The sequence below is a fragment of the Ammodytes marinus genome, assembly GCF_949987685.1.
Source record: "Ammodytes marinus genome assembly, chromosome: 19".
Classification (NCBI taxonomy): Eukaryota; Metazoa; Chordata; class Actinopteri; order Uranoscopiformes; family Ammodytidae; genus Ammodytes; species Ammodytes marinus.
This window is the reverse complement of record NC_137223.1, coordinates 21,707,949-21,728,041: the sequence shown is the minus strand read 5'-3', so window position 1 is coordinate 21,728,041 and position 20,093 is coordinate 21,707,949. Positions and strand designations below refer to the sequence as shown.

Below are 20,093 nucleotides of genomic sequence, written 5' to 3'. Positions count from 1 at the left end.
ATTCTGATTATAGAAAAAAGGCCAATGGACGTCAGTGTTGGTGTGAGGAAAGACTGTTTTATTGCTACCTTCTCGCAATTTTGTCTAAAAAAACTAAACAAAAAAATATATATAAAAATTTGCCAGGCTGGAACTGTGCATTTGAAGCCCAAATCGCATCAATCAAAGAAGAAGTTAGTCAGTCTATCTCCGTTAGCTGAAACCTGCAAACACAGGCTACGGATCTGTCCAGATGTGTGGAGTTTGAGATTATATTAAGTGGGTGAAGCTCAAATGCACAATGAGCTGTGCCACTGTGACTGCATCAGGTAGTTAATAGATACGAGATGTAAAACATTTAGTTATTTTTGTAAACTTAAAAAAAAATCCCAGAGTATGTAAAATAGAATATAATATAAAAAGAATAGAAAAGAAAAAGCAAGAGTGAACTTCAATTGAAGGCATGGACAGGTATGTTCCACTGTGTATTATAGTGTCTTCACATGGCCTTTGGGTTTAATACTAATTGTCGCCTTTTAGCTGCTACTACAGATGTCTAAATGAGTCCACAAAGGCCGATCTGTGTTAAAATGAGAGCAAAGATGATGTTTCACGGTTTTAGTTAAATTAAATGGAGCCCAGTAAATCCCCCACATCACCATGTTCCTACCAGCAGTGTATGAGTAGTTAGCAGCCGAGATGCTGTCTCCCCCTTTGCACGCTCTAGTGGTTATATTGGGAAAATACACAGTGTATTTTTTTCTACATTAAATCTTTAAGCACTGTTTTGTTCAGTCATAGCGAACGTATCCCGAGCACTGGTAAATGTTCAGGATATTTACGATCATATAACATCCCCATGAAGTTCTAAAGTGCCTCACTGAAGTTGAGTTGCTGTTTGGATGAGCTGTTGTTAACGTGGGATGTGTCTGCAGCAATAGGGCTTTCACACACTGACACAGCTCTGGTTCCATTCTGGAGACTGAGAACACTTGTGGTTTCTTGTGAACCATGCCTGCGTTCATATACCAGTTTAATCTGAACCAAAGTTTAACCACCATGTCATGATCTTTGTGTGCTGCTCTCTAACTTCTCCTAGAAGTCGGTTCGTGCCCCAAATCTCCACCAAGCATTTAGTTTCCCCCAGAACACTGCAGGTTCTTCTTGTCTGCAGCCTGGACATTGTCGCTGCCTTCCATTGCTTCCTCCTCCTTCTTCTCCTCGTCTTCACAGTTTAGACACGCCCCCTTGATGACATCACAGAAAACCCAAACTGTTTTTTTTTTTGGTTCCAGCTGAGAACCAACTTTTCGGGTTCAGAACCAATTTATATTAGGTCATGTGAACATGCCGGCCTGTTCAAAAGTAGGTTCTGGGTAGGTTCCGTGCCAGTGTGAAAGCCCTACCTGAGTTGTCTGCTGTATTAGCCTTACAGTACAAGTGGCTCAGTCGGCTCCATAGCGCCAACATAGAGCCCACATTTCTCCATGGGTTTACCTCTGCTCCTATCTAATAAGACTACACTAAATGAAACACATCACTGCTCTGAGATGCCATTGTGGACCTTTGAGACCTCCTTAAAGTTTGTTGATACACATTTGAAGGTAAAGATGATTCGGTCATCTGTGGTAATTGTTTGTATTTTAACATCTTTGTATGTGCCCTGTGTCATTTTTTTTCTTCTTTCTTTTTTTAAATTCAGGTTGTTGTCAGTTCCAGTACGTAATTGATTTGCGTAACAGTGTGTAGTTTGAGTGTCATCATTGTCCCGATTTTTGGAAAATCACAGAATTCTTGACCATGAGCATTTTTTCAGCATTTCAAGTCATCCATTGTCATCGTGTATTGAAGAAAGGTGGTGTGTGTGTGTGTGTGTGTGTGTGTGTGTGTGTGTGTGTGTGTGTGTGTGTGTGTGTACAATGTTTTGAGTAGCTGCCGTCTGTGCTCATGACGATGGTTTCTATGGCCATTTTTTGTCACGTGACTTACTGTGTTTGTTCAGGTTGTAATGGCCAAACCCAGTCATGACACAACCCTGTTTCCTAAGAGTTTATGGAGAGTCCGCATCAATAAGTTTAGCTCTAAGCTAAGACATCCAGGTCTCAAGATGCCTTACATTTTCCAGTTGAAAGTAGTTTTTAAGTCCATGGCGTATCAATCAAGGTGACCCAGTTTAGCAGCAGTAACGAAGCTGCTTAGCCAGTCTCATTTACTTTAGGATTAGGGACTCTCGAGACCACTAGATCCCCCAGTTCCATGGAATGCTGAGCCCTTTAAAAACCCCACGTAACTAAGCACCCAGTGAGTCCATAACAGAACCAACATGTTTGTATACCATCATCCTGATACTCGAAGAAATACCTCGATTTATCCAAAGCATATAGAATATGAATTTCTTTCTTATTTTTGTTGTCTTTTGTTTTTTTACCAACAGAAGACATGTTTTTAGATCATATTTGTATATTTTTGTAATTTTCACGTAAAGCCTGCTCGCATTTCACAAGCTGAAATGGGAGATTCTATATGCAAAAGAAACCATGAAATGTTTCTCTTCTGTGCACGTCGGGGCAGATTTGGGAATGACAAAACTAATTCTATTTAGTTCTACATCCCAAATCTTTGCCTCCGCAGTCACAATTTTTCAGAGCATTTTTTAATGGTTCGTAGAGTTTTTTGATGTACTTTTTCAATCACGTGAGACTAATGTGTGTACTTTATTTATGATTGCGTAGTTTTTGATCCTTCTCCTTTCATACCTGAAATTACTTGAAGTGTGTGCCTGATATGTTACCTCTTGATAAACCCCCCTTTTATAATGTGAGGGAACATAATTCAAGTGCTAACATGCTATTGCTGTTAATGGGGGGGCTTAATGAACATACTGGGAGGAGCACTGTGATACTAACCAACACTAACTCACCTAATAAAGCACAATGAGTCAGTACTCAGTAGTTATCTGCTATTGACACAATCTGACTGCAGCCATCAGTTAGTGTAGAGCAACGTAGGCACAGCGTCCATGTTTTATTATGTCAACCGTAGGTACTTGACCTATGTGAACCATACTCTGGATTAGTGGCCTTTTATCAGCTTAATCACTTTGGACCGCACAGTACTACAGTGGAGAAGACAGTGAGTGAAGGGAAACGCATGGCACTTAGTAATTTCCAGCAAAGATAAATATTGTTTGGAACAATATTTATTATAAATGTTTTCCCATCCACAAGAATTCTCCCTGTTTTAGCATTCCAAAACAACAACAACCCCATAAGCACTGAAGTCGAGACGACTCCTCTGCTTTGGCTGTGCCTTCATTTTGTGATTTTCTTGTGTACTTTTTTCCATATATAGTCCAAGGTATGTTGCCATGAGTATAAGCTCAGCCCCAAACGTCTGTTTAGGGGCTTTGTGAATGAATAAACGAAACCCACGTCCTGACGGAGGAGAGAGAGTATGAAACAAAACTTTAAAATTCATTGAAAAGCTCTCAACCGACGGCGTTCAAATCTGTTGACATGTTTCGCTGTTGTTTGGATGTATGACTTACACATTTGATGTACTTGAACTGAGACGATGATATTAAAAAATTATTATGACAAATTCATTAACATGTCCTACTGTTTTATGCATTGAAGATAGTGACCCTATCATCTGCTTTAGTGCCACCTAGTGGGAAAGATGTTCATATCCCTGTCTTTTAAGTAAATGGGCTGTTGAAATCTACTGTATGTCACTGTTGTGGCAATTTTAAAATGGGGCGTAGTTTAATTTTTTACTCATTTTTCATCTTGATTGTACCAACATAGGATTTTAAAATGAAATAATTAGTTTGTTTTCATCCCATGAGTGGGGATATGTGTAAACGCTGATAGTTGTTATGGGAAACCAGGATGGTCCTCGTCAGCCATTGGCTGTTGGATCCCACAGGAAGGTCTTTGCTTTCCTCCCTCATATCCCCAGATGGTAACCCCGGCTGGGTCACACTGACAAAAATTGACTCGAATTCAAAGCTAGAGTGTGTAACTTTTTCATATTAATGAATGTCTGTTATATTCAAGCCATTGGCAAATGAGTTGACACAAAGTTGATTAAGTTTATGAGCTCCACAAAACTCGATATTTCCTAGTATGGCAGCGTTTACAAACTGGTGTCGCCCCCCCTGACACTGGCGCAGGAGCACAGAAAAATCCCAAGAAGCGCCCAAGAAATGTTTAAATTGTTGATTCCACTGCTAAGAAAAAACCTGGACGTACTGTGCATACAAAATGCATGCACAATCACTGAAGGCCTACTTCATGTACAGTAGATGCGCGAACAGTGTTGTTGTTAACATGCACTATGGATTTTTACCTAGAATGTACTGTATATAAGGAAATATGCCTCTCTTCTCTCTTTTAAATAGGCATTATTGAATTAAAAATGATTCAGTAGTGGCTCCACTCTTTGCAGTACTTGCCTCAAATGATTACATATTAACCAATGTAATGAACAGTCAGTCATTCAGCTCATTTACATTTAAGATCAATAGAAAAACCAAAACGGGTTTGCCCTGGTTGACTAGAGAAAGTTTTAGGAAGTTTGTGTGAGAGAGACTTGTTTGTTTTGTGACATCCGAATAAAAGTGCAATAAAGATTGACCATTAGAATGTTTAGCCAAGCTTAAACTAACAAGAGTAACATCACTTTAAAAGCCTTACAGTTAAGTATAATCTTATCTCACACTGATCAAATGAGATTTATTTCTAACATTAGCTTTGATCCTTAGTATCGGTTAAAATAAACATAATTAGTCCCTTTGTTGTGTGCTAACCCTTTCTCCTTCTGTATTATTCTTTCCTTCCTTCCTATTCCCTCTATATTTATTGGCCTCTGTCCACTTCTCTTTTCTCTACTCTTCTCCAGCCTCCCCTCTTGACTTTAATTGACTCATTAAAGATATACTCAATGGTGCATCTATCTAAGATATAATATGTGAATGCTAATTCACTTAATCCTAAATGTTTTGTTCATAAATGGGTTTTGTCCCTCCAACAAGAGACACATATAACGTTGGCTTTATTATAAAAAATATACTTTAACTTAACAAGTGTATTTATTCTAAGACTAAGTTATATGAACATTACAAAATGTATGTAAAGTGCTCAGCCCACCATAAAACATTTTTTAATTGTGTTCTCTCCAGTCATCCTCCTCTTCTCTCTCATGCTTTTCCCTGGACTTCCACCCAGTTCCACTCGAGGCCCCTGGCCAAAGCAGAGGGGGGAGTGGGGCCTCAGGGCTCCATAAATCCAGCCAGTGATCAACATGTACCGGCCATAATGAGCGGGAGATAGTGGAAATATGTTGATGATCTCCCAAAACATGTTGGGATGAGGGGGTAGACACTTTGGATACATGCTTTCTGGAAGCTGATGTGGTGGCATAAATAGATGCCTTTACATGGAAGCATGGGTAAAAGCACACACACACACTTAGTAGAGTTATCTCCACACCTGTATGTACCTATGACCGTTACGGGTTCTGATTTGTGTTAAAGGTGGAGTCTGCGATTCTGGAGAACCCTTGTTACCAAGATCACCATTTGTCAAAATCAGTGAATATCTCCTCACGATCTCCTACCTAGTGTCCGTACTGTGTGTGCGCTGGAAAAAAATCCAGTGTTAATACACAGCCTAGGCTCTGTTGCTAGCTACAATGGGCCCCCTTTGTTAACATATCTGTTTCAAAGGCTAACACACACACTATAGCCCAGCGGCCAACTCAACAGCCTGGCTAGCTGATAGTTGATACAGTGGTCAGGCTATGACAAACAGTGGTGTTGCGGACTGAGATTGTTTGTGACATTACTATGTGTGCATGATGTTTTAACAAAGACTAGGTGTTTGTATTTATGGAAGGGTGTCCTGTGTTTTGTTTGTTTGTGTGTGTTTTTGTGTGCGTGTGTGTGTGTGTGTACCCCTTTAATTTGCCACCTATTGAGTCAGCTCAGGTTTGCTGAGTGAGTCAATCACACACAGGTGTGTTCAATCAGCTCTGCTCCTGTGGTCAGTATATAAGCAGGATAACTTGTGGCTTCTAGTTCTCCCTTTGTGCCATTTTCAAGGTTCGAAGTCAAACAATGAAATTCTTCCTTTGTTTTCCACAGACTGAATGCAAAGAGAGAAATATAAAAATATGCAATATACAAGTAAAATAGAAAAAAGCAGCAACAACAATATAGAATATACAATTTATATACAATTCACAAGGTAAATAGAAGAGGACAATGCTCAGGGTGGTTTGAGTGTTGCTTCTGTGTGGTTTCCTCCTTTTCATCCTTTAAAGGAAGGCAGTGGTTGGGTTTTAAGTTCATTTAGATTTCAATCAGTGAAAGCAATGAATGAAGCCAAAGTACCAGTTCAAGTAAAAGTGCTGAACAAAGTTTAGTACTCAGTTGAGCTTCATGCACTGTTTGAAAGTAGTTTAAAGTGATAAATTGAGCTGGAAAAAGTGCAAAACTACGAAATGAAATTATTGTGTGTGTGTTATGTCTATTACATAACACACACACACCACACAATTCCTCACAGCGTTAAGGCCATGGCTCACACACTAGTGGTGTGAAAAGAATATATTTTTTTGACAGTCTGTCCTCATTCCCATGTGGCCATTTGCACAGTCACATCATCTTGAGTCTGTGAGTCTAGTCACCCTGCTTCTCACTTGACCTCAATCTCTCTCTGTTTGCAAGTTGCTTCATCGAACCGTCTGGATTCTCCTCGTCTGTCCTTCTCTAACCTCTTCCTTAGTAGCAGCACGTCCAAATTAGTCATCACTACACACGGGAAATCGGGGGCAGACCCTCTCTCCTCCCCCCTCCCTTTTGCCCTAGACAGATTTATAGATCTAGCCTTGAACCACTGGGCTGTTGTTGCTTGTGGAGCTGAGCCCATCTTGTTCGGCTGCTCTCGTTGGCTTCTCCTTGTCCACACTGCAAACATATCTACGTGACTTATTGGAAGGGGGATTTTTTTTGGAGTGCCGAGCTCTCATATCGGCAACTACAGGCAACAAAATATATTATACTTTGTGAATTATGAGGAAAAAGTAAAACTACAAATACTGTGGAAAAAAAGGGAGGACACTGGGAAAGCTTTTATCTCCAGGTTGTTATCTCGTCAAACTTATGCTGCATATATTTAGATTTTTGTTTTAACCATTTTTGGGTTGGATGTACTAACCTACTTGACTAACTCTCTAGAGAAATGTGTGGACTATAGAGATGATCATTGAAATGTAAAAAGGTTTGAAGTCTCCAACCCCGTTTTTTTTATTATTAAAACTAAATCAGTGTCTGGTACATGTAAGCCAACAATCCTATATCAATTTTAGGTTTCACAATGGTTCCAAAACATAACATAATAAGAATATAGTTGAAAAAATGAATGTCTCACTGCAATGAATGAAGAGCTCCAGTAGTAGCCGGTCTGGACACCATGACGCTAATGTTTGCAAAAAGGAAGATTACAGAAGGAGCATTTGATTTGTTTAGACCTGCAACAGGCACTTACCTGCTGATGTAAAAAAAAAATGGGCATATTTCATTATATCGTCTGATTCTGGATCATTTCTCAATTAGAATAACATGTAGATTATGTCAGGAGAATATATATAACTAAAATAGAAAGTACTTTTGATGATCATGAGAAAGTGCCTGAAATAGTTCTTCCATGACCAAACGGTGAGAAGCTTAACACTGCACACCAAGGTTTAACGCGTTGTGTCAGATTTAAAGCAATAACACACACACACACACACACACACACACACACACACACACACACACACACACACACACACACACACACACACACACACACACACACACACACACACACACACACACACACACACACACACAAGCTGTTATTGTAGATTGTCTTTTACTCAAAGCAACTTGTTACATTCTGTGGCAGAGCTGTAATCAGAACTAAGTGGTCATTACTGCAGGAGATACAAGGCAGATCAGAGAGCAGCTGTGTTCCCACAACAATCCCTCCCTCACTGCTCATCTGTCCGTCCATCCTTTTACTCCCCACACACAGACAGACAGACAGACAGACAGACAGACAGACAGACAGACAGACAGACAGACAGACAGACAGACACACACACACACACACACACACACACACACACACACACACACTCACTCTGACTTAATGTGATACCACAAAAATCGAAATAAAAAGCATTAGACTCAAATGCTCTAATTTTATTTTTAAGAGCACACATGCATGAAAAATAACTCCTGAAAAAAAACTAAAGGAAAACACAACACTGTACAACGTTTAAATCAAGATAATGGGTAACACACTGTTCCCCGGCGTGGTGATTTGTGGTGTAATTAGTCAAGCGAAGCAGCTTTTTCATTTCCTCGTCTTTAAATCGCGTCCTGACAACCTGCAGTCTAAGCGCTCCGATAATCTTTTCCAACAAGGGTGAAGACAAACCCCCTTGTGCTGTGTGAATCAGGGCCAAACCGTTAAACACTGCTGGACGATTTAAGACTATTATAGCCTATCTGAGATTATTCACCATTAGCAATTCTTCTGTAGACATGCCTTGGGGTAAGAAAAATGCTTAACATAACATTGTTTTGTCTTTGTAACATTTCCTTTTAGCCAATGCATATTACAATAAAGAAAATTTCCTGCACTCATTTTAGGAAGTACAAGTTCTAAAAACCTGTATGTGTGTATCTGTATCTGTACCTTTTGTGTGTATGTTTGTTTGTTATGTTGAGCTTTTTTTGTTTCTTATGATTTAGCTGCTATTGTGAAGCGTCTTTGAGCACTGGGGAAAGCGCTATATAAATTTGATCTATTATTAATATTATTTATTTATGTGTATGGCAGGGAAACAACTGTATTTGAATCAAAGAATGAAATAAAATAACCAACACAACTTGACCCTGGCCTCTGTGCCTTTTGCTGTTCATAGTGCTATAGCTACATGGCTGGTCAATGCTGTTTCGCTGGAGTAAAGTCCCATGTTGTGTTATCACTCTCTGCCTTGCTCTAAGGCGGGGCACAGTGGGTGTGTCCCGTCCCGTCCAGATGGAGCCATCTGATTGGCTGAGACTCCTGATAGCAGATCCCCCACGCCGCCACAGTACAGCAGAGAACGCATCGGCCACTTCTGTAGAGAGACACACACACAGGGCATGCATGGGTTGGTTCTTCATGCTAATAAGTCAAAGTCTAAGTTTTTTATTATCAGTTCTGATATATGCAAGACATACATCAGAATCTAAATGGCGTTTATCACTGGCCCATGATGCATTAGGAACGATAAAAAAAAATATATATATATATATAGAGTAGAAAATATAATATGATAAGCACACAGAAAAAGTGGTGAACTCAAAAACTAGTCAAAACTCATCTAGATAAATGGAACAATATGATAGTTTCACAAGGGCAAGGTAAAGTCATTTCCAACGGCAATAATCCAGATTAAAGGGTAGACTGCTATGATCATATAATCACCTAGGAATATGTTTAGGAAAAAGAGCTAAATAGCTTTTTCAGTAGCCATATAACAACATTATAACTTCTGAGCTATATTGTGTTCCTCTTTATTACAAAGCACAGTTTAACGGCAGTCTTCAGGCGTATGATGTGTGATTGACTGTCAATAGTTAATCTTTCTGGTGGAGGCCCTGCCCACAATGTGATACTTTACAGGACTGTAGATGAATATTATAATGTCAGTATAAATCTCTCCGTATGAGAAACAGTGCGTAGTTGGTTGCTATCTTTACCTTAACCGGATGCAGATATCCATCAGGCCTGGAGGGCAGGGTGTGTTCAGCGAGCGCCCCTCCCTGGTCCAGGGTCTCTGTTAGGTAAGCGATGTAGTTTGTAGCCAGAACCAGGACATCCAGTTTGGACAGTTTGGTGTCTGGTGGGACGGAGGGCAGAGCAGCCTGGGGACAGTGGAGGACAAGGCTGTGACTGGCTCTCATCTGACTCTCAACACTGAACTGTGCTACATTTAAAATCATTTTGCACATAATACAAATTTTTTTCATAAGGACTGTCCAATCTAACAAATAAAACATTTGAGACATTCAAAACGGTTTCTGTTTTTAATCACATATTTGGCTGACTGAACAAAACATTTATGGATGAAGATGCAGGGCAGATGTCCAAGCTTTTTTTTCCTATGCGTTTTTGAGAAGGCGTAAACCAGTCCGGAAATATAATCTTAAATATTATATATAATTGGTTCTATAACATTAATATTACGGGGCCAATGAGAGTTAAAGAAGAGCAACAGCTTTGTTTTCAGTGTGTACACTCAGTGACATGGTGGGAGATGTAGCATCAGTAGTGTTACCTGCAGGCTGTGGAAGGCCTGTCTCAGGTTGCGTACGCGGCTCCTCTCTCGTGCTGCGTTTTCTGGGGAGTGTTGACCCCTCAGTGTCCTGGACTGGACCGAAGACACACAACCAGAACCAGAGTTTGACCCGGAATCATACAGAGAATGCACCTACAGCAGAGGGCACGTTTAGAACAAGTAATAAATACATTACAAATATATATATATATTAAATTAGACCCAACTGGCCTGTTGGAGCAACAATTTCAAAGGCTCAGTCGACTCTATTTTTAAAATCTTGATCAGGGAACATCAAAGGATCGATTGATTGGACGACCTAATTATTGAAGGTTCTACCATATCCCACTGGGCCGGTATTCTGACGGTACGATAACCTTATGCAAGACCAAAAATAATAGTTGTTTTAAAACCTCGACTTTTTCAAACGGCGGTGTAACTGGAAATCGAATAAAATCGCCCATGAAATCGCCCATGCCTTATCTCACTGATTGCTCCGAATGACTAATTGCTAGAATCAGGGTGATGCTTGAGCGTCAGTAGGGTAGAGTGGACTTTTCTCTTTTGGACTCACCCACTTCCTGGGCTCGCGGCCGCTGCGTATGCTCTGCCTGTGTCTGTGAAGGGAAGCTGGCCCGCCGGCTGCGCAGGTCGGCTGCCTCTGTGGCTCCGCTGAGAAGCCCAGGCAGACCAGCTGGTGTTTGGCTGCTACCGACATGAGACCTTCCAGAGGATTCACTGCCATGGATGATCCAGACTCCAGAAGACTTGAGAAAAATCAGTTTGCTTTCTTTCTTTCAGTCTGTTTGCATCGGTCGGAGAATGTTGTAAAAGTATCATCCACCAGCGAGTACTCTTTTAAATACACTAGCTACAGGAAACACAGTCTGAGGTCATCTTTGCAATCTGAAGGCATCTTGAAAGTCTGATCCAAAAAATAATAAAACTGACTCAAGAACAGCTGAAATTACTCGTCGGATCTCAAGAAAAGCGGAAGCGTCCCGTTCTTTGGTCGTGATTTTCTGTAGCTACCGAGGACCATTCTGTTGAGCATCTCCAGGCTTCTTTCCAGGCCTCACCCCTAACCACCCTAGACCCCTAAACTGTTGGAGAAAACCCCATAATCCCTAGTTGTCTCTCTGTGCATCACCATCCCATCCAGAGGATCCCTCCCAGTCTCTCTGTCTCTCTCTCTCTCTCTCTCTAGCTTGTCTCCTTATCGGGTGAGGTAATGTTAGGGAACTTCATGTGGTCCTTATCTCGGCCGCCCGGTCGTCCTGATCCTCCCCTGGACAGTGGGCTGCCAAGAGGAGCAGGCAGGCAGGCAGGCAGTCCTGTCTGGGGGAGTGCAGCACTGGGAGGGTGTCCCGAGCCAGGGCACCAGAGGGGGGGGGGGGGGGGGGGGGCTTGGGAAACTCAAAAAGCTCTGCTAACATCTGCACAAGGGTGGGATTGGAAAAGCTCGGGGCAGAGCGACATTGAACATTACCAAAGACAGACAGGAAGTGCATTTCACAGCCATCTTAACGACCTCATTATGACAGAATGAAAACAAACTGTCTGATTGACATTGTGCTGCATTAACTACCATTTTGTGAAACCGCTAATGTGACACATATCGGAACATAACAAACAGCATTTTGGACACACAGGGAGGACTAATAACTAATAAATAATAAATAATAATGTATCTATTGTTACAGGTCCCAGATTTCCCACTCCAAATGTCAACTATGGTTGTCTGCCGCCATTGTACTCTACAATGGCGGTCCTGGATCTCATTGTACTGTGGCTGTCAGTCAAACTTCATGAATCGTTTTATTGAAATATCAAAGTTTGACAGAGTACCATTCCCAAGGTCGTATATTGATAGCATTGTTGCTAGCTATGATGGGTCGGTCCGAGCCACTTTGTTTACATACCCGTTTACAGAGCCTAAGCTGTGTATTAACACCGTATATATTTTCAACACATGCATGATAGCTGACGATGATAGTGAATAGATATCCACTGATTTTGACAAAAAGTTATTTTGACAACAAGCGTTCTCCCAAATTACTGACTGCACCTTTAACAACATCTAATAAAACTAGGCAAACAATTATAATAAAGCTAGTTGAGATCAATTTGAACCATGGCTGTGGTCACACAGGAAGATCCACATTGTATTGTACTCCGTTAAGTGCTCAACTGTTATGTTATCTGTGCATGTTTGTTTTAAATGTGCAGTGATGTTGAATGCTAAAGCCCAGGTTGAAAGTGGATGCAGATGAAAAGTTATGACAGCACACACGGCTAAGTTTACATTTTATTTGGTCACAAATAGGAGCATCGGGTCACGTTGGAATGGAAGCAAACACTGCAATTTGTTTTACATTGCGTAGCTTGAAACAGAAAAGCATTATTGTGTAAAATAGTACTTCAAAAGTTGATCAAACATCTCTAGTGACTAATACTCAGTAAATGATTGTTTATGAAACTAAATTCATTTCATTCTTTAAGTAAATCAATTTCAGGCAACATTTAATAAACAGCATTCAACATAGTATTAAACTTCTTTAACATGATCATGACTTTGGACCAATCATGCCCCTGAACCTGAATTATTAAGTGCTATATACAGTATCTACCGTAAGTACTTCATATCAAAAACCTTCATTCCACTTCAAAGCTCTGCAAACACACACTTTATATCAATATGAGTAACCAGCGCTTATAGTCTGCGTAGCAAATCAATTCAATGAGACATAACGTAACTAAATCACAGGCAACTGTGGTTGTAGCAGCAGTAGTGTGCTGTTGATAACTATGTATTAAACTGTGTAATACAATACAAATATACAACTTCATTTAAGTGCTAAACTACTTCATTTAGTTTTGAACAAGTTTGAAGGGGGAAAAAAACAATAAAATTAATAATAATTCAGATATTTAAGGCAATAACATGGCAGCATGGTTGTGGCTTGAGTAGTAGATAGTATTTCATGTTATCAGTAGGAGGAATGCCTGGCACCTTGTCCGGGCCGTCAACACAATAACAACATGCGGCCTCCTGCCCTCCCATCTGCAGCTGCTCTGTGGAGCGTTACACTACCAGGCAGAGGAGCTCTTTGAAGAGAGCAGCGGGAGAAGGAATGAACGCAAAATACTTTTACTTAACACTGCACTGACTGACAGGTGCAGCTGGGAATGTGTTAGTGACTGCTGGTCAAGCCCACAGCAAAGCAGCTCGCAGCCCTTTTCAGCCCACTGTTTTTTATATTCACTATTGGGCTATTGCAACTTTGAAAGTCCTCAGCGTAGTGCTTAAGGCTGCAAACATGCAGTATATATTTCATGTAAGACGTGTATTTTTTAAAGCTTTAGTGCATAACTTTTGTCGCCCCTGCAAGGAATGCTGAGTAATTACAGCAACACTGTCGCCGCATCTACAACCGCATCTTCTGTGATCGCGCATGGATTTAATACCTTCTGCTGTAGACGTCCAGGCTTTTTCATAGCAGTAGAATCAACAACTGAAACATTTCTTAGGTGTTTCTTCAGCTTTGTGTCAACTCATTTGACAATAACCGACATTCATTTATACGAAAAATTTACGCACTATAGCTTTTAAAGCTGCAAACGAGCAGTATATTGTTCATGAAAAACGTGTAAAAAGTTTGAGATTTCAGAAAAGTCCAGAGCTATTATAAGACATATTAGGAATTCCCCTAATAAAGAAACACTATATTATTGATTCCAGCTCATAGAGAACCACTGTGCTTACTTCAGTATCACTAATCTCACTAACTCTTCCATGCTCCACTTTGACTTCCTTCAACTTCTATTTCTTCTTCTCCACCGTCTTAGTGAAGTTCTGGATGTCCTGGGCCATCAGCTGGGGCTCCTCCATGGCGGCAAAATGGCCGCCACGGGCCATGGGCGTGTAGGTGAGGAGTTTGTGGTATTTCTGTTTGACCCACAGCTCGGGGCTGTGCATGAGCTCGTCTGGGAAGGAGGCAAACCCGGTGGGGACGTACACTGGTATCCTGGGAAGAGACGACAATGGGTTAGCGTTTTGTTTTAACAAAGGGATGATATGAGTTCTGCTAATGCATGCAGCTAGCAATACTCCCTGCCCCGCCAACTCTACTGACATGATGAAGATGCAATATTTGAACATCATTGTGATGGCTCCAATGACATTTTTATTTTTTTCAGTATTTAGAGTTTAGCAAGGTTTATATGCTGCTATATATATCAACATTAAAAAATAAATAATTAACACACTAGTCATACCAAATATAGGAAAATACTGACTCAGGAGCACCTTAATAACTAATCATTAAACACTGCATTAACTCCTATGAGAGGTTTATATGTGGAACTGCCGGCCCAAGAGCAGCATGTACAGTCGTTCAAATAGATACATTACTTTCCACATCTGTTCTATAAGCACCGTAACACTGGATCAGTTTGATACCAAGTTGGTCACATGAAAACTCTGTGGTTGTCACTCACTTGGCGTGAGGCGCGTCCAGGCCTTGGCCAAAGTTTTCCTTGTAGAACCTCATGGAGGAGATGATGCAGCCAGACGTCCAATAGATCATCACGTTGGTCAACAGGTCATCCAGAGAAAACTTCCTGAAAGGCACGCACACACACACACACACACACACACACACACACACACACACACACACACACACACACACACACACACACACACACACACACACACACACACACACACACACAAAACGTCTCAGTGATGACAATGGTGTTGTAATGATGGCACTGAGCTTTAGCCACTGTAGGAACTCATTGTCCATCAATATATTGTCTATCTGTTCTGGATTAGTTCTTTGGACAAATCTTAAGCAAAACCTTTGATACAATATCTTTATACCAGAGTATAAAGAAAGGGATGTGGCAATGGCAACTATCAGCATGGACTCCCTCATATTGTATTCCATTCTGTTGTGTTGTATTTACCTGGTGATTCCTCCGTCTTCCAGGTTCCTGAAGTCGCGACTTGTCCACGTGGAGAACTTCTCCAGAATGTAAGCAGCCAGACCCACCGGAGAATCATTCAGTCCTCGACCTGAGGGGCAAAATCAGACACAAACTATTTGATTCATGGGTTTGTTGATTTCAAATAATTGTACATGTGTTGTTCTGTGACCTTAAAGCAAAAGTGTGTAACTTCTGTCGCCCCCATGAGGAATTCTGAGTAATTACAACAAAACTGTGGGCGCATGATCTACATGAGGTTAGCCTTCCGTGATTGCTCATGGATTTAATACCTTCTGCTGTACATCCAGGTTGGCAATGGCTTGAATGTAACATACATTCATTTATTACGAAAAAGTTATGCACTATAGCTTTAAAATGTCCGTTCACCCAAATCACGAACAACACTGTGCATTTAATGAATCCTTTTAAACCAATACTGAAGCAAGTCAGAGACACATATATTTTATAGGATAAGCAAGCACTCCTGACAGCCTGCCATACCCACACATGTAGCCAGTGTCCAGTTGGCTCTTAGAATTTGAAAAGGAGGGTCCGGTCCTTACCCGCAGTGTCAGGCTTGGTGGCCTGGATGTGCATGTAGCCGGACTCTTTGATGGACTCCACCAGCAGTTTGTCCACACAGGGGAAGAGACGCTGAGTGTCTACCTCAGTGAAACCAAACAGCTTGGGGAAGCGCCGACCGAGCATGATGGACAGCGCCATGGACAGGCCGGGCTTAGAGGGCGGGGCAAAGTTCACATGCAGCCCTTTGATTGTTCTGAGGCAAGAAGCAATGTAAGCGATGTAGTGAGACGTTATTATTGCATTGACAAACACAGTGTGCAGGAATACAGTCAACGTATAGGTGTATTTAAATCGCTGTTGTTCTTGTGTGTCTTACTTGGGCTCCAGCTGAGCCATGTTGGTGGTGACCTGCCAGCCCCAGTCTCCACCGTGAGCGTAGAACTGCTGGAAGCCCAAACGCCTCATCAGTTTGAGGAAGATGTGTGCCGCGCAAACTGAATTGAAACCTGTTCACAAACACACACTTATTTTACTATCTGTTTTACTTTATTTTCAGTTATTACACCGTGGTACACATAGAAATGATATATCTTTCAGGAGTATTTTACAGTCAGGAATCTTAAGTATTAACCAAAAGGGTTCTTAAGAATCATCTTGTAATTCATTGTATTAGTTCTTGAAAAAAGCAAGAAAAACTTTTGAGTATTCTACAACACCATATCTGTCACTACTTCAGCCACAATTTAGTTTTTTGTCACTTGTCTGTTCCCATATTAACTCTCTTGTCATTTCAGACCCGGCCACTCCCCCCTGCTCTGCACTCCCTGCTGATTACTTCCACCTGGCCTAACCACACTCACCTGCTCCCCATCAGCTATTAGCCCCACAGTATATATACCGGTTCATTCCCTCAGTTCCCTGCCAGATTGTCTTTGTGTTACATTGCTCTCCAGCCAATTCTGAATTCCTGCCTGTTTACCTGCCTGCCTATTCGTGTTTTGACCCATCCTTTTTTGGATCCTGGATTATCCCTTTGCCTGCCCCTCTTGGACTTGTTGCCTCGCTACCTGGTTTGATTCCTCATTAAACTTTGTTGCTATACCTGAACTGTTTGTTGTCGTGCTCTTGGGTTCTGGCCTGCCATTTTGGTACAATCCTGACAATATCGAAGTTGATCCCAAATCTGTCATTTTTATTTTTCCAAACTCCGCGATGAATGCTCACCTTTCTTATGCGGTGCTTCAGAGAAACCGTACCCGGGTATGGAGGGACACACCACCTCAAACACTATGTCCTCTGGGCCAGAAGGTTCTGTCAGCAGAGGGATCAGCCCGTAGAACTCATAGAAGGAACCGGGCCAGCCGTGCACCATGATCAGAGGAACAACAGTCGCTCCCTCCGGAACATTCTGGGGCTTCACATGCAGGTAATGGACATCGATGCCTGGGTGGAAGAGGCACAAGAGGTCAGAGGTATGGAGATATGGATATGGGTATTGCCTGCGTTCCAATACCCATACTTTACTGTTATTTAGTATGGTAGAAAAACATTAATGCATGTGGTCAGAGGCCAACATAAATTATGGACCGGTAGAGGATCTTGAGGAGATATTCACTGATTTTGACTAAAGGTAATTTTGGTAACAAGCGTTCTCCAGAATCAAAACTTGCTTGGGACTTATGCAAAGATGACATTGGCTAGATCATCTGTAGGACAGTATCTCCTGTGGGATTGAGTCAGCAGTGCAGCCTCACCTTCTATGCGTGTCTTGTAGTGCGGGTACTGGTTGATTTTGTCGACTTGTCTCCTCCAGTCAAAGTCGTTCCTCCAATAGGACACGACCTTCTGCAGGTAGTGGGAGTTGAAGCCGTAGTTAAACTGGCTGTCCTCTAGTGAGGGAACCGGGCGAGTCTGGTCTATCCTCCTGTACAGGTCCTGACAGGAAGAGACAGGAGATATGTGGGAGCTCTCACAAGATGTTCATTTTTATTCTCTTCCTCAATGTCCTTTTACCCACGCACCTTTTAATCTCGTTTGGTGAGTTGTATTTGGTGCCCAGTTTTCTTCTCTTTTCACCATCATGTGTATATTTGAGTATGTGTATTTATCTTATTGTATATGTGGTTTTTGATTTGCATGTATGTACAGTATTTGATTTGTACTTGCTCCTATATGTTTCTTATGTCAAAGCACTTTGTAAAATATTGTTTTTAAAGGTGCTATACAAAGCTATTATAATGGTTCAATCAGCTTTTTTTTCAGAGTAAAGTTCAAGGACTTTTCCAGCACTTGCTAGATAAACTGTAGTAGTTAACTCTTCAAATCTAACCTCCATCTCTTCTTCGCTGGTGGTGACTGTAAAGGGGCGGATGGATACGTCCTCCTCTCCATCGGGCTGTGCTCCGGCCCCCCACCAGCCGTCCTCTGTCTTCAGAACCTGCTGCCTGCTCCGCTGAACCAAGAAGTAGATCACCCCTCCAATCACCAAGGCAACAAGCACCTCGGTGAACATGGTGACCCGAGTCTGCGCAGGGATATGGATGGATGGATGGATGGATGGAGTAATAGACGACTGGTATGCTGTGTAGAACAGATGGTAACAAGAAATAGATCATCTTATTAGAATGACATGATAATAACACATTTTTTAGATGGCCAACACGTCATTAAACCTACACAATATACGGAAGCCATATTTGTTTTCACAATGTCCCACCCACATGACATAATGATTGCACCTTTAAAGAATCCTCAAACTTTTTTTAAATGGAGTCTACCTATTATGTCCGATATAGACAAAATAATAGAGAAAAATACAATTAATTATGAACAAGAGTGACAAAATTAACATTTCATGTCTTACTGAAGCCAACTGAAGGCTAAAAAAATTGAGTAAAATGACAGACATGATTTGCACAGGAAATATGAATGAACTGGGTTCTAATCATAGGAAACACCAGTTCAACATGACCAGTATGCTGACTAGTACTATATTGCCACTGGTGTCAGTCTGGGGCACAGAGGGAACTATGGGAGCAGTCAAACAAAGATGTCAGTGTTGTTGTGTTAGGTGCAGTGGCCAGCTGACGGGATTAGGTAAAGAACAGCGCTGACCCACACTCAACAAAGCTGGTGGAGCTGACACCTAGCATGAGTTTGTAATGCTAGCCTGAAACAGAGCACTGTGAATGGGGTTGAACGACCTGTGTGCTAGACCCGTTTCTGGAACAATATACAGACGGACACACACACACACACACACACACACACACACACACACACACACACACACACACACACACACACACACACACACACACACACACACACACACACACACACACACACACACACACACACACACACACACACACACACACACACACACACACACACACACACACACACACACACACACACACAACCAGTGACGAAGCTATTATTCTGATAAACAAGCAACAACAAAACACTGGCTATTATTAAGGTGATAGACATGAAACCGTTAACTTAATGCGTCTCCAGCAGCGACATAAATCACAGCTAGACAGCGATAAGTTAACGTAGGCTACAAAACATTATTAAGGCTGCGTAGTAAGAAGATAAGTCGACCGAACACAAAACGTCCCCTCATTAGAAGTGAACTTGGTCAAGTTAACGTAATACTTTGTATAGCTCAATATATTAAGTAGGTAGGTGGTACAAAGTTCGTCTTGTAACTTTACTTTAACTTGGTTGAAAATAAGCGAACGTGGTCACCACTGCAGATGCATGTCGCCTCTGGCGCAGTCTAAAAAAATCAACTGACAAAGAAAATTCAACAGAACTCAAAAGGTTTTTAGCAGCTTTACCTGTTCTCGTACCACCGCGAAACGCAAGGTCCTGGACGCCGTCGTCTGTGCTGTCTGTCGGCTGGTCCCGTTGAGCACCGCCCCCTGTCCTCTCCATCCAAACCTGATGCGAACCCTCTCTCCTTTACCTTACACACTTTAATATTTAGCTGTAAACTAAGCCAGCTGACCATACGCATGTACTGCTTGTCATTTTCATAGATTATAATAAAAGGTAATTATATGTGCATGAGGACAAAAAATTATCCTGGGAATTGAATGTGTGGACACACCAGAGGTGCATGATGGGACATGTAGTCTTCTGTGGAGGACGACTGGCTGATGTTTTGTCTGATTTATGTAACTCCAAACTACAGCATTATA

The 20,093-nt window shown here is 41.5% G+C and overlaps 2 protein-coding genes across 2 annotated transcripts; both read right to left on the bottom strand.

Moving 5' to 3' along the window:
* Positions 1–9,021: 9,021 nt before the first annotated feature.
* Positions 9,022–11,107, bottom strand: tcf23 (transcription factor 23; the record flags this gene model as incomplete). The annotated part of the gene is made up of 4 exons (XM_080047497.1): positions 9,022–9,159; positions 9,785–9,949; positions 10,363–10,515; positions 10,937–11,107. 4 exons carry the CDS (start codon positions 11,105–11,107, stop codon positions 9,022–9,024), a joined length of 627 nt encoding a protein of 208 aa, XP_079903623.1.
* Positions 11,108–12,673: 1,566 nt separating this feature from the next.
* On the bottom strand, positions 12,674–19,826 carry ephx1 (epoxide hydrolase 1, microsomal (xenobiotic)). Its single transcript, XM_080047612.1, has 9 exons — positions 19,731–19,826; positions 18,212–18,462; positions 17,637–17,817; positions 17,107–17,325; positions 16,259–16,388; positions 15,921–16,135; positions 15,337–15,445; positions 14,863–14,985; positions 12,674–14,390 (listed from the first exon to the last, which is right to left on the bottom strand). Exons 2-9 carry the CDS (start codon positions 18,392–18,394, stop codon positions 14,186–14,188), a joined length of 1,365 nt encoding a protein of 454 aa, XP_079903738.1. The 5' UTR covers positions 18,395–18,462; positions 19,731–19,826; the 3' UTR covers positions 12,674–14,185.
* Positions 19,827–20,093: the final 267 nt, after the last annotated feature.

Coding starts and splice junctions, on each gene's coding strand:
- ephx1 (XM_080047612.1), bottom strand. CDS start 18,394: ATGTTCACCGAGGTGCTTGTTGCCTTGGTGATTGGAGGGGTGATCTAC. Junction 16,389..17,106: donor TGAAGCACCGCATAAGAAAG/GTGAGCATTCAT, acceptor GTTTGTGAACAG/GTTTCAATTCAGTTTGCGCG. Junction 15,446..15,920: donor CACCAAGCCTGACACTGCGG/GTAAGGACCGGA, acceptor TTTGCCCCTCAG/GTCGAGGACTGAATGATTCT.